Source organism: Neophocaena asiaeorientalis, unplaced genomic scaffold (genome assembly GCF_003031525.2).
Source record: "Neophocaena asiaeorientalis asiaeorientalis breed wild unplaced genomic scaffold, Neophocaena_asiaeorientalis_V1.1 scaffold597, whole genome shotgun sequence".
In the NCBI taxonomy this organism is placed as follows: Eukaryota; Metazoa; Chordata; class Mammalia; order Artiodactyla; family Phocoenidae; genus Neophocaena; species Neophocaena asiaeorientalis.
In genome coordinates, this window is record NW_020172664.1 from 2,054,420 (window position 1) to 2,067,684 (window position 13,265).

Sequence of the window (13,265 nt, forward strand, 5' to 3'; positions counted from 1 at the left end):
GTCTTCTGTGACTAAGTGCTTACACTTAGCAAAATGTTTTCAAGGTTCATCCATACTGTAGCATACATCAGTACTTTATTCATTTTTATGGCAAAATAGCCATTTGTCAAATGTATCCATTTGTCAGTTAATGGACATTTGGGTGGTTTGCATCCTTTGTCTGTTATGAATAAAGCTGCTGTAAACATTTGTGTACAAGTTTTTGTGGGAACATATTTCATTACACTCAGGTAAATGACTTGGAATGGGATTGGTGGGTCATCTGGTAAGTGTATGCTTAACTTTTTAAGAAACAGCCAAACTGTTTTCCAAAGTGGCCATACCACTTTGCATCTTCATCAGCAGTTCATATTGTCAGTTTTTAAAATTTTGAATTATTTTCATAGGTGTGTAATTGTAGTGGATATACCGCTACACACTATTGGAAAAGATGTTGAACATTTTGAATCTGTTTTCATGTGCTTATTTGTCTTTCATATATCTTATTTGGTGATGTATCTGTTCGAATCTTTTGCTTGTTTTTAAATTGGGTTGCTTACTGAGTTTTAGTTCTTTATGTATTCTTGATATGTTCAAGATATAAGCCTTTTATCAGATATGTGATTTGGAAATATTTTCTCTCATGCTGTGGCTCTTCATTCTTTCTAGTGTCTTTCAAATAGTGGAAGTTCTTACTTTTTTCCAAAGTACAACTTACATTTTTTCTCCTATGGATCATGTTTATAGTATAATTTCTAAGAAATCTTTGCCCAACCTAACATCACAAAAATTTTCTCTGATGTTTTCTGTTTCTATAGAAGTTAAACGGCCTTAGGTTTATCATGTATGTCCACGTTTTACTTTGAATTAAATTTTGCATAAAATATAAGGTATGTTTGGAGTTGTGGGTTATTATTATTTTTTTTTTAGCATATGGACATACACTTTTTGAAAAGATTATCTTGTCCATTGAGTTGCCTTAGCGCCTTTGTAGAAAATCAATTGACTATTTAAGTGTCAGTATATTTGTAGGCAGTCTGTTCTGTTCCATTAATCTGTCTTTATGCCAGTACTACACTCTCTTGACTACTATACATTTATAGTAAGCTTTAAAATCTGGCAGTGTAAGTCTTACAACTGTTTCCTTTTTCATAATTTTCTTTGATTACTATGGTTCCTTTGCCTTCCCATATAAATTTTAGCATCAGTTTGATATGTACAAAATGTCCTCCTGGAAACTTTGATTGGAATTGCTTTGTGTCTATAGATCTGTATGGAGAGAACTGAAAAATCTTAACAATTTTGAGTTTTGATACATAATATGTATCTCTATTTTTTATTATCTTTTTGATTTCCTTCATCAGCATTTTTGTAGTTTTCAGCACACAAACCTTTTACATGTTTTCTAAGATTTATTTTATGGATTTTGGTGCTTTTATATAAAGTATGTTTAAAATTTTCGGTTTCCAATTTTTTATTGTCAAGTATAAAAATACATTTGACTTTTTGTATATTGACTTTGTATCCCGAGAACTTCCTAAACTCAATTCTAGTAGCTTTTTTGTAGATTCTTCGGAATTTTCTACATAGACATTGTAAGTCAAAAGTTTTGTCTCTTATTTTCTGATGTGTGTGCTTTCCTTTTATCGTCATATTGCACAAGGAAGGACCTTAAGTTTATCTTTGATCTATCTTTATGCCAATACTACACTCTCCTGAATAGGAGTGGAGAAAGTGGACACTGTATTTGTGATTTTAATTTCTTAAAATTTGCCAGGACTTGCATTATGGCTCAGCATATGGTCAATTGTGGTGAATGTGCCACATAAGCTTCTAAAGAATGTATTCTGGAGTTGCTGGGTATGTCTAGGTATGTCAATTAAGTCACATTTGTCAACCATATTATTCAAATTGTCTATATCCTGTTGCTTTTTTTTTTTTTTTTGCCTGCTTGTTCTACTGAAAGAGATGTGTTAAAATCTCTAACTATGACCTTGGACCTGTCCATTTCCTTGTATGTAGTTGTCTATTTTTCCTTTATGGATTTTGAGGTGTGTATCAGTTTGGAGTTGTTATAACCTTCTGGTTAACTGAAATCACTTTATCATTATGAGGTACCCCTCTTTACTGTAAGTAATATTTTTTGCCTTGAGGTCTACTAATTCTGAAATTAATGTAACCATATCAGTTGTTGGCTAAGGTATCCTTCCTCCTCACTGGTCTTTAAGCTTCTCCCATTGTGTTTGGTACAGAGTAGGAAGTGATCAATACGTGTTGTGCATGTGACTGTCACTCAGTTGTTTTTTTTTTTTTTTTTTTTTTTTTTTTTTTGCGCGGTACGCAGGCCTCTCACTGCTGTGGCCTCTCCCGTTGTGGAGCACAGGCTCCGGCCATGGCTCACGGGCCCAGCCGCTCTGCGGCACGTGGGATCTTCCCAGACTGGGGCACGAACCCGTGTCCCCTGCATCGGCAGGCGGACTCTCAACCACTGCGCCACCAAGGAAGCCCTGTCACTCAGTTTTCTATGTTTCAGATGTGAAATAACCATATATGTGATTTGTTTGTATATCCCTAAACAGTGTTTCATTTTTACCTGTTTTCAGTCTTTATATAGACTGAAACTATACATATTTTATTTTTTTCATTCAACATCGTTTTTGAGATTTATCCATGTTTTACTATAGTCATTGATTTTTCACTGCTGTATGCTACTTCACTATATAAATAACACCACAGGAGACCTCATTCAGTCCCATACATTCCTTAAAAATACTATCTTCCAAATTTCTCTCTCTAGTCTTGACCTTTCCTTTGAGCTCTAGATCCAACATCTCTCCTTTGATATAACAAGGATCTCAATTTAACAACCAAAAGACAATTCTTGATTTCCTACTCTCCCCCTTCCCAATCTGTTCCTTTTTCAGTATTCTGTATCTCCCCATGACACCAAGCTGTACAAGAACCAAAATCGAGATGGAAACACATTTGGTTTTACATTGAGGCATTAGCAGGGGGACAGACTGACTTGACTGGGGTAAATATGGTGGGATATGATGAAAGTGAGAGAGATGGGCAGGGGCCAGAACATGTAGGGCTTGTATACCATGGTAAGGAGTTCAGATTCAGTATGAGTGTTATACGAAGTCATGGGAGGCTTGGCAAGAGGGAAGACCAGTTAGAATACAGTAGTCCTGAAGAGTCAAGATGATGGTGGAAACTATAGCAGTAGTAGTAGAGATGGAGAATGGTGAACAGACTTGGAATATATTTTGGAGCCAGAGATGGTAGAACTTGCTGATAGACTGGATGCAGGGGTGTGTAATAATTAGAGTTAAGTCAAAGACGACTTCGTCTCTTTTCCCATATCCCATTCCTTCTGGACCCTCCTATGAACTGTATTAGGTGCTCTCATTCCATCTCCCATTTTTGCCTGCCCTTTCATAGTTTCTATCAATCCATCTCTGCATCCCATCATAGATGATTTTATAAGATCAGTCTCCCAATTCACATTCTCTCTTCACCTGTGTCTAATCTGTGTTGATGACTATTAAGTTTTCAATTTGTGACTTTTTTTCATTTATGAATGTTTCAAATTTGCCTTTTATTTTTTTTTTTATTTATTTTTGCGGTACGCGGGCCTCTCACTGTTGTGGCCTCTCCCGTTGCAGAGCACAGGCTCTGGACGCGCAGGCTCAGCGGCCATGCCTCACATGCCTAGCCGCTCTGTGACACGGGGGATCTTCCCAGACTGGGGCACGAACCTGTGTCCCCTGCATCGGCAGGCGGACTCTCAACCACTGCGCCACCAGGGAAGCCCTGCCTAACTTTTAAATAATGTTTTCCTTATTTTCATATCTAATTAATCATTACTTTATGGTCTTTCAGATTATTCTATTTGCAGTTTTTATTTTTTAAAATAACTTTATTAAAGATTATTTAATTTTTGGCTGCACTGGGTCTTAGTTGCAGCACGCAGGATCTTCGCTGAGGCATGCGGGATCTCTCGTTGTGGCACATGGGCTTTTTTTTGTGGCACGTGGGCTTCTCTCTAGTTGTGGTGTGCAGGCTCCAGGGCATGTGGGCTCTGTAGTTGTGGCTCGTGGGTTCCAGAGCACGTGGGCTCTGTAGTTTGTGGCACGCAGGCTCTCTAGTTGTGGCGCGTGAGCTCAGTAGCTGTGGCGCGGGCCTAGTTGCCCCGTGGCATGTAGGATCTTAGTTCCCTGACCAGGGATCAAACCCTCATCCCCTGCATTGTAAGGTGGTTTCTTTACCATTGGACCACCAGGGAAGTCCCTATTTGCAGTTTTGAAATAACGAATTTTCCTATTTGCATCTGCTGACTCTTCCTCCTGGTAGTTCATTGCCTCCTGTAGATTGTGTGTGTGTGAGTTTAATCTTAGAAGCTTTTCCCTGTGGCAATCCTAAGGGACCCTATCTGAAACTGTTCCTATAGGGCAGTTTTGTTTGCTTCTGCTAGGGTCCCAGAGTTGATATGTTATTTTCTTAATTTGTGGTTCTTATAGCTATACATTTAAAATAACCCAACCTTACTTACCTTTGGTACAGGTATTCTGGGATTCTGATTTCTCATAGATGACTTTGTGATTCTGGGCTCTTGGACAGTTCTACTAGTCCTGTTTCAATACGTGAACTCTTTGTGGCTTTATGGAGAGGATTAAGTTATAGCTCCACTTTCTCCTGTGAGCCTGAAACCATGGCTGTTGTCCCTACACAGGTAGTAGGATATTAGCCCCTATATTCTTCAACAGAACTTCACTGGTTTAAGGGAATTTACTAGAGACTGGTGGGAACCCTTTCTTTAAGCAGGAGGCAGTTTTTGATGTCTGAGACTGATTTGTGTGACTAGCAAATATTTTGTTTATTGACACAACTCAAGTTTTTGCTTCGTAGATTCACACTGAGTACTCTGGCACTTGAAAACAGATGTTCCTGCAATCAGTTTCACTTAGATTCCACTGATGCCAGCATGTATTCTGGGAAAGTGGGAGGTCTATCTTTAATCGGGAGGTATACGATTGTACTGGGATTAAATATTTGGAACAGATATGTGATGCAACACTGTTACTTTTCTGTCATTTCTATTATGCTCTTATAGTCCCCCCACTTTTGCCTCTGAGTGGTCACATTCCCAAACAGCTTCTCTGTGCTATGTACAGTGGATATTCTGTATAAAGTCAAGAATTTCCTTTTTGTCTTCCACCAAATTTGACTGTAAATCCTAAATAATGAAAAAATAACCATTTAATTAGTAAGAAAAAAGATCTTGAGCATTTTTTGACCATATCTAAACTAATAATCTTTTGCTTTTTCTAGTGATCATTTCCTACAAATAACACACAGTTGCACATATTTTTACAGTTAAATCTTTTTTTTATTCTCTTGTGGAATGCTATGTTTAATGTTACAGTATGGTTGTCAAAGCTACTGAAATGTGACACATATCCATGTCTAAATGCTGCAGAACAATATAACTTTATTTTAACAAAAAGTTATTTTACAGCTGAGGTCTGATGGTTTTGAAACCAATGCCTATGTGTATGGCCAGCCACAAACCTGGGGGATGTTTATTTCCTGTACATGTATATACAAATATATCCCATACATATATATGCACACAGGCATGTATTAATTTATGTGTGAAATATATAAAATTATATACATACACATACATGCATATCTATATACATATACCCACCCTCACTATTGAGTTCACTTTTCTAACACTAATCAGCTTCATGCCCACTTATTGCTGCCCGGTATAACTACACGATTTTAGTGCCAATACCAAGCACCCTTTCGGATGCAGGACAGGTACATCTGTGCATATAGATATGTGTATTTATGTATGTTTGTGTGTATAAAGGAATCATTTCTCCCTTTTATGCTACAGTCATGCATTACTACGATAAACAGTCTTTTCACCATAGGTTTTGAAATTCTAAACAGTGTAAAATCTACTTCTGGAAAACTGTATAGGTTCATAGTTACAAAAAATATATATTTTATATATATATATATATATATATGTGTGTATATATATATATATATATATACGATTGAAACCTATTGAGTAGATATGTCCTCAGAATCTGGCTATATCCTAGCCCTTAGATAAATTAAAAGAACACCCTCTTAATAGGATGTTATGATAGCCTTAAATAGAACATTACCTGTATTTAGAATAGTTGATGTTTTAAAAGTTAACAAAATGATGTTAAAGATTTGAACAACACTATGCCATTGCATTAAATATATAAATGTTTCCACCAAAGGTTTGGTTCAATTACTTGTCTAAGATTTTCATGTTCCAAGAGTGACCAGTATTGTGGTCATTATTCTTAAAATTATGGCTCATTAAAGGCTTTTATACAAAAAAAAAAAGCCCTAGTTTTAATCATTTATAAAAACAAGTTCTCTTTAAAAGGAAAAATGTACATGAACACTAACGTACTCATGGATACTATCCTATACAAAGTGACTGCTATGTAAAGACAGGAACACCTCATGGTAGCACATGTAAACTGGTTTGGTTCCTCGGCTCTGCAGCGATTCAGCATGTGTAAAATTTAAACCACTCACATCAACATTTAAATTTAATACAGTGCAAATGTTTGAGAATAACCTGTTCCCCCCAGTGAAACAAGAACCAGCGTTATGCTGAATATTCTTCAGATCTATTTACACATTGAGCTAAAAAGTTCACCATAAACTTTGAAATTTGCTGAATATCAGCAGAAATGTTACTGAACTAGCAGCAATTGCATTTACAATATCTGATAGTTATTTGAGAGAATGCATGAAATTTTCCAGGCTGTACTCTGAATCGTATTGCTCTTGATCCCACAGGTCGCTCAGGTTTTCAAGAACTGATTTCATACTTGCTTTTCCAGAAGTAGAGGTGTCAGCTTTTTCTGCTTTGCCGTCCTTAAGAAAAATTGGCAGAAAGATAAAATGAAAGGTTAATTTCAGAAATTTTATTTTCCTTTAAAATATCATAGTTGTTTCTAACATTGCACTTTTTCAAGAGTTAAACAAACACTTCAAAATATGGGGAAGTTCGTGAACTCATAAAATAGCCTATTTTCCCACAGCCCTAATAATTTATCATTTTACGCTTTGTATTTGAGAAGAATTTTAAGAACATTGCAAAGAATTCACTGTTAACTGTGTCACTTGGCTTTGTCATTCTTCTCCCCTGTGTGTGTGTGTGTGTGTGTGTGTGTGTGTGTGTATATATATACACACACACCTGTGTATATGTTGGATATATAAATTATCAGCCTTTCCCAAAACCATCTGAGAGTAGGTTGTAGATATTATGCCCCTTTATCCCAAGAACAAGGACATTCTCTTACATAACCAAAGTACAAAGATCAAATTAAGGAAATTCAATATTGGTATATTAACATGATCTCATATGTAGTCCATATTCAAATTTTGCCAATAAGATCCTTTACGGCAGTAGTTCTTGCTTCCTTGGAACACCCCTTGAGCCCAGTTTCTGCTCACTGAAAGTCACCCATAAGAATGTTCTTTCAAATGGAATAAAATACATTTGAAGCAATCCATGTTTCTTTGAGCCTTTTTTTCTGGGTTACACAGATCCTGTTCTTTCAATCTCCCTTATGTGACATGATTGAAGAACTCTTCTCCATTCTGGCCATCTTTTGGGGATTCACTGATTTGTTACTGTTTAAAATGCAGCACCCAGAACCAGACAGTATTCTAAATGTGGCTTAACACACACAGAGTAGAGTGGAACTACTTTCTCTCACATTTGGACACTATAATTCTGTTATTACAGCTGGTTTAATTGCATTATATAAGGCCATTTCTCACCCTAATTTATACAGAGTGTACAGTTGATTTTCTGAACCCACACAGGACTTTAAATCCAACCCTATTAGTTTTACATTATTAGACCAACCAATATTTCCAGCTGGTGCATCCTTTGATAATGGATTGTTATCTGATATATATTAGTTCCATCATCCACATTAACAACAATAGCTACTATTTATTATTTTCATAACTCTAGTAACATAGGCATTGTTATTCTGCCAAGGCTGAAGATGGTCAGAGAAGTTAATTTGCCTAAGGTCACCAGTTAATAGGAGGCAGGGCAAGAAACACGGACCCAGGTCTAGCTGACTCCAGAAACAGCTGTAGGGACTAAGAAAGAAAACCTGGGGAAGACACTGGAGACATCAATCAGAATGTCAGACCTTCAAACAAACATATGCCCTAGTATCCTGGAGAGTTTTAGCTGGACATTAAAAATTCCCTCAAAGGGATGTCTAGGTGATACTAAAGTGAATGGCTTTTGCTGCTCCTTTTAATACTTTTACCAAGCAGTCCCAGGAAGTCTGTGAATACATTAAAGATACAACAAATTGTATAAGAAGTTCTTTACCTTATCAAGAGTAAACAGATCAAGGAGTTGATCTGTCCCCATAGTCTGCAAACTAGAATTCTCTTGGCTAATAACAGTATTTGCTATGTTCATCTTGAACTTCTGCAAACCCATTATTTTCTCTTCCAACGTTCCTCTGGTTATCAATCGGTACACGTTAACCACACGTTTCTGAATGAGAAAAAGAAGTTAAGCAACTGTAGCATGAATAAATGGGTAAGTAAGTTTTGAGATTTACCAAGTCAGAGGGCTTGCATACTTGTATTAAGTACTTAACTACCATTGAATTAGGATTGTGTTTTCTTTATCTGTGCCCATGACCTTAAAATGTTTGTAGACGATCACAGAATATTAGGAATGGACAGTTTCCCAGGTTTTCTTAGCCCAGGCACCTCATTTAGCACGTGAGGAAATGGTGCCACAAAATTAAGTGACTTGCCTAACATCACAACCCTTACTAACGTAAGAGCAGGAACTTAAACCAAGGCTTCCTGTCTTTTGGGGGGAGTTATTTTTCCCAGTGCACAAGTTAACACTTGTGAGTGCTGACTTTTTACCTGCCCAATGCGATGGGCCCGGTCCATGGCTTGTAGATCACGCATGGGATTCCAGTCATGCTCCACAAATACCACTGTGTCAGCGCCTGTTAAGTTAAGCCCCAGGCCACCAACGTGAGTTGTAAGTAAGAGAACATCTATGGATGGATCGTTGTTAAACCTAAAAACATAGATATTAAAAAATAAAATTAGTACATTTCTTCCTAAAGTTCAAGTAACAGAAACTGAACTGTTTAATAAAAATTAAAGAGCACAAATGAGAACACTGCTTTATAATCCACGACATAGACATTTCTGTGACCACCTGAGTTCAGACTGTCTTCTTTTAATATACATAACATCTTTAGTAGTAGAAAGAAGGTATTCTAGAACATGTCAGAAATTTCATACCTAGCAATTAAGTCCAATTGCAAAATGGATGCAAAAATGGAACACTAACTATAATTAAGACAAAACCCAACTATGAACCTTTAACATATGGAGACAGAAGAGTGTAGAGAAAGGTTAGATCAGTCAGGGAAGGTAGAAGATTAGCGTGCTGAGGGTTGCTAAAATTGTACTAGTCCTAGAAGATACTGACAAAGGACATCTGGTAGCTTCTAGGAAAAAGAAAAACTAACATTACTAAGCTACCATTTATTACTCACTCTGAGTCAGGCAATGGGCTTTGTACTTTATATGCTTTATGTTATTTCTTACAATAGCTCTATAAGATATTATTATTGTTATTTGAGAGACTCTCAGGCTGTGTGGATAATAAACAGGCCCAAGAGAACACTGCCTCAATGGTAGAGTCAGAGTCAAACCTGGGTTCAAAGTCCCTTCGTGGGTCTCTGTTTTGTGCCTAAAAATCTCTTAGGGATGCTTGTTAAAAATGCCCACTCTTGAAGTCAGCAGGCCTGGGACAGAACCTAGGAATATGCATTTTTAAAAATGAACCCCTGCGATTTCCAGTGCAGAGGGAGCAGACCACACGTAAGAACACTGTACTCAGTGATTCTGCTTCCAAGCTAGGCCAGCTTCCAACTTGTTTTCAGCAGAGACAGAGGGATCAGGATAAAGAGCTTAGTTAAGCCACTTGTTTGCTTCCTCCTGCCCCAACTCCCATAAACAGATGAGGGGAAAGTAGTTACCTCTGTTTTTTGTTGATGCCTTAAATTTCTTTCATGCCCTTAGGAGTGCTTTCCTAATACAGTCACACTTTTTTCCCCCTAACTAAACAAACTATTCAATTATATTTCTGCAGTTCTGTATTTTAAAAAGGTAAAGGTTTAGTTGGGTTGAATTATACAAAAAAAAACACATTTGCAAATATCTAGCCAAAGAAGATATTTCATGAGGCAAACTTCTATGTAAGTAATAATAATAAATTGACTATAACTTGATTTGTAAGATTTTAGAAGCCACTTACCGTGAAACAATGGAATGCCTCTGACCAGGAGGTATGCTACCATCTAATCTCAAGTAAGTGACAGAGGGTAAGTGAGGCTTGAGAAGATCGTGCTCTACTATATCAAGCATGCTTTTAAGCTGACAGAAGATCAGTATCCTGTGCTGGGCTACAACAGACTCTGTGCCACTCTCGGAAGTGCTGCCATTTCCCAAACCACAGTCCAACAGCAACTTGAAAAAAGAATCAATTGTTACACAGATGTCCAATAAAAGTAGGCAGTCAATCTCACCAAAATAAATATTTCTCTTTGTGGTGAGAAAAGGTTAACTTACCTGTGACCTGAAAAGCAGATTAGCATTTGGGGCTCTCATTTATAACATTTTCTACACTAGCCCGTGTGAAATCTAAAATCTTCATCCGTTATTTATTCTCAATAAAATTTAAGCCAGAATAACTACAAAAAGCTAAAACAATAAAGTCCAGGTTTTACAATAAGATCTTAATTTTTAAGGCTAGAAAAACTAAATGGTATTAACATTTACATTAACTTGAAATTGGTTCCTTTAATTTAAGCTTTCCAAATTCCAGAATTTTTTAAAACTCCATTTTTAACAGTTATGCCAAGAGTGACATGAGCAAATGGCAGAGCAAGCAGTTCCTAGAAAAATTAATTCCAGTGATCCACACTGACACATATAATCAAGCTGTTGAAAGACAAAGACAAAAAGCGAAATCTTGACGACACCAAGAGAAAAGTGACCACCCCACCACCACCACACGACCTGTGGGATCTTTGTCTCCCAACCAGGGATCAAACCCGGGCCCCGGCAGTGAAAGCGCCAAGTCCTAACCACTGGACTGCCAGGGAATTCCCAAAAGTGACTTCATGTAAAAGGGATTCTCAATGAGATGAACACCCCTTTTCTCATCAGACACCATGGAGGACATGACCAAGAAAGTTAAAAGACCATCTACAGAATGGGAGAAAGTATTTGCAAATCACGTATCTGATAAAGGCTTAATATCTAGAATATAAACTCCTAAAACTCAACCAGAAGACAAACAACCCAATGAAAAAACAGTCAAAGGACTTAAACGGGCATTTCTCCAAAGAAGATATACAAATGTCCCAATTAGCACATGAAAACAACATCATTAGTCAATAGGAATAGCAAATCAAATCAACAATGCGATACCACTTCATACCTATTGTGACGGCTATACTAAAAAAAAAGGAAAATAAGTGTTGGTGAGGATGTAGGGAAATCAGAACCCTGGCACATAGCTTGGGAATGTAAATGTTGCAGCCACTGTGGAAAGCAGTTTGGCAGTTCCTGAAAAAGTTAAACATAGAATTGCTATATAATCCAGCAATTCCACTCTTAGGTCTAATATCTAAAAGAACTAAAAAGAGGGACTCAAACAAGCTAATGTTCATTGCAGCAGTATTCACAATAGCCAGAAGGTGGAAACAGCCCAAGTGTCATCAACACATGACTGGATAAACAAAATGTACTGGTGGTGGTAATAACAGCAACAGAGGACTATTATCCAGCCATAAAAATGAATGAAGTGCTGATATGTGCTCTAACATGAATGAACCTTGAAAGTAAGTGAAATAAGCCAGCCACAAAAGAACAACAATATGGTTCCACGTACATGAAATATTTAGAACAGGCAAGTTCATACCGACAGAAAGTAGATTCGAGGTTCCCTGGGGTTACAGAAAGGGGAGTGGGAAGTTATTGCTTAACAGGTACAGAGTTTCTATTTGGTTGATGGAAAAATTTTGGAAATAAATAGTGGTAATGGTTACATAACACTGTGAATGTTGTTAATGCCATAGAATTCTAGTTAAAAATGGTTAAAACGGCATATACTATGTTATATATTTCACCACAATTTTTTAAAAAGCTGTATCAAAAATTTAACAAGCCAAATTTTAAAATAAAAGAAATAGTAAACACCTCAGTAATCTTTTGGAAAAGCAAATTTACCTACTGTTACAGACCAAGAATGTACAACACACATCTAAGCACTTAGAAGACCTACTTACTTGTTTCAAAGCCGAGAGTTTAGGGGCATGTTGAATATCATGGAGAGAAGAATTCTGAACCGCGAGTTTCTCAGTAGTATTCTTGAACTCTGGGTGTTGAGGTGTTAAGACTAATGCTGGATGGTTGCACAGTTTACGCAGGTACTGTAATGCCTTTAAGAAAGGGGAAGAAAGTATATACAAGTCTCCTTCACGTGCCACAAATGTTCATGTCAGTATCTTTCCTATGCTAGTCCATCTATCTAAAATGCCTTTCTTCTCCTTCTCACTACTCCTCTGCTCATTCTTCAAGAAACAGTTTAAGTACCTCATCTGTGATGTCTTCATCTTACACAACTTGTATTTATTTTTGTGACAGCATTTATAACTTGTATAAATTGTACTGTTTATGTCTGTCACCCCCACTAGACAATGAGCTTTTCGTGAAAGAATGTCTTATTTATTAGCTCCTAGCTAACTCTTTCCCACTCAAAGTGCCTGATAATGCTGATAGATGATTCTAGAACTAGACATCATTTTCTAAAGAAAGGTTTCTCAAACTTCAGTGGGTATAAAAACTTCTTGAGGACCTTATAAATCTGTAAATCTCTCCCCTCTACACAGTATTTTGATTCAACAGGTCTGGTGGTGGGAAAGGTAAGGTGGAACTAGGTGGTTGTGTTTCAAGTGGTTGTGTTTGAGAATCAGAACCCCCTCAGGTCTTTTTTTTTCTTTCTCTGATTCAGCCATACCCTTTGTCTTTTGTCATTTACTTGGCTTATAGTTTGGGTCTCAACTGTATCCGTAAGCACTATGACAGAAACTGTGGGAGAGGTATAAGCCTTCAAAATCACCTTTTCCCATTTC

General features: G+C 37.1%; 1 protein-coding gene across 1 annotated transcript in view; it reads right to left on the bottom strand.

The window, feature by feature from the left end:
• Positions 1 to 5,361: 5,361 nt before the first annotated feature.
• The window catches only part of BTAF1 (B-TFIID TATA-box binding protein associated factor 1), a 90,141-nt gene continuing 82,237 nt past the window's right edge, over positions 5,362 to 13,265 (bottom strand). Inside the window, exons 34-38 of the mRNA XM_024739534.1 lie at positions 12,420 to 12,572; positions 10,382 to 10,593; positions 8,971 to 9,130; positions 8,414 to 8,584; positions 5,362 to 6,924 (exon numbers count right to left, since the gene is read on the bottom strand). Of these exons, the coding sequence (XP_024595302.1) occupies positions 6,781 to 6,924; positions 8,414 to 8,584; positions 8,971 to 9,130; positions 10,382 to 10,593; positions 12,420 to 12,572 (840 nt within the window). The 3' untranslated portion in view covers positions 5,362 to 6,780. The remainder of the gene's footprint in view (positions 6,925 to 8,413; positions 8,585 to 8,970; positions 9,131 to 10,381; positions 10,594 to 12,419; positions 12,573 to 13,265) is intronic.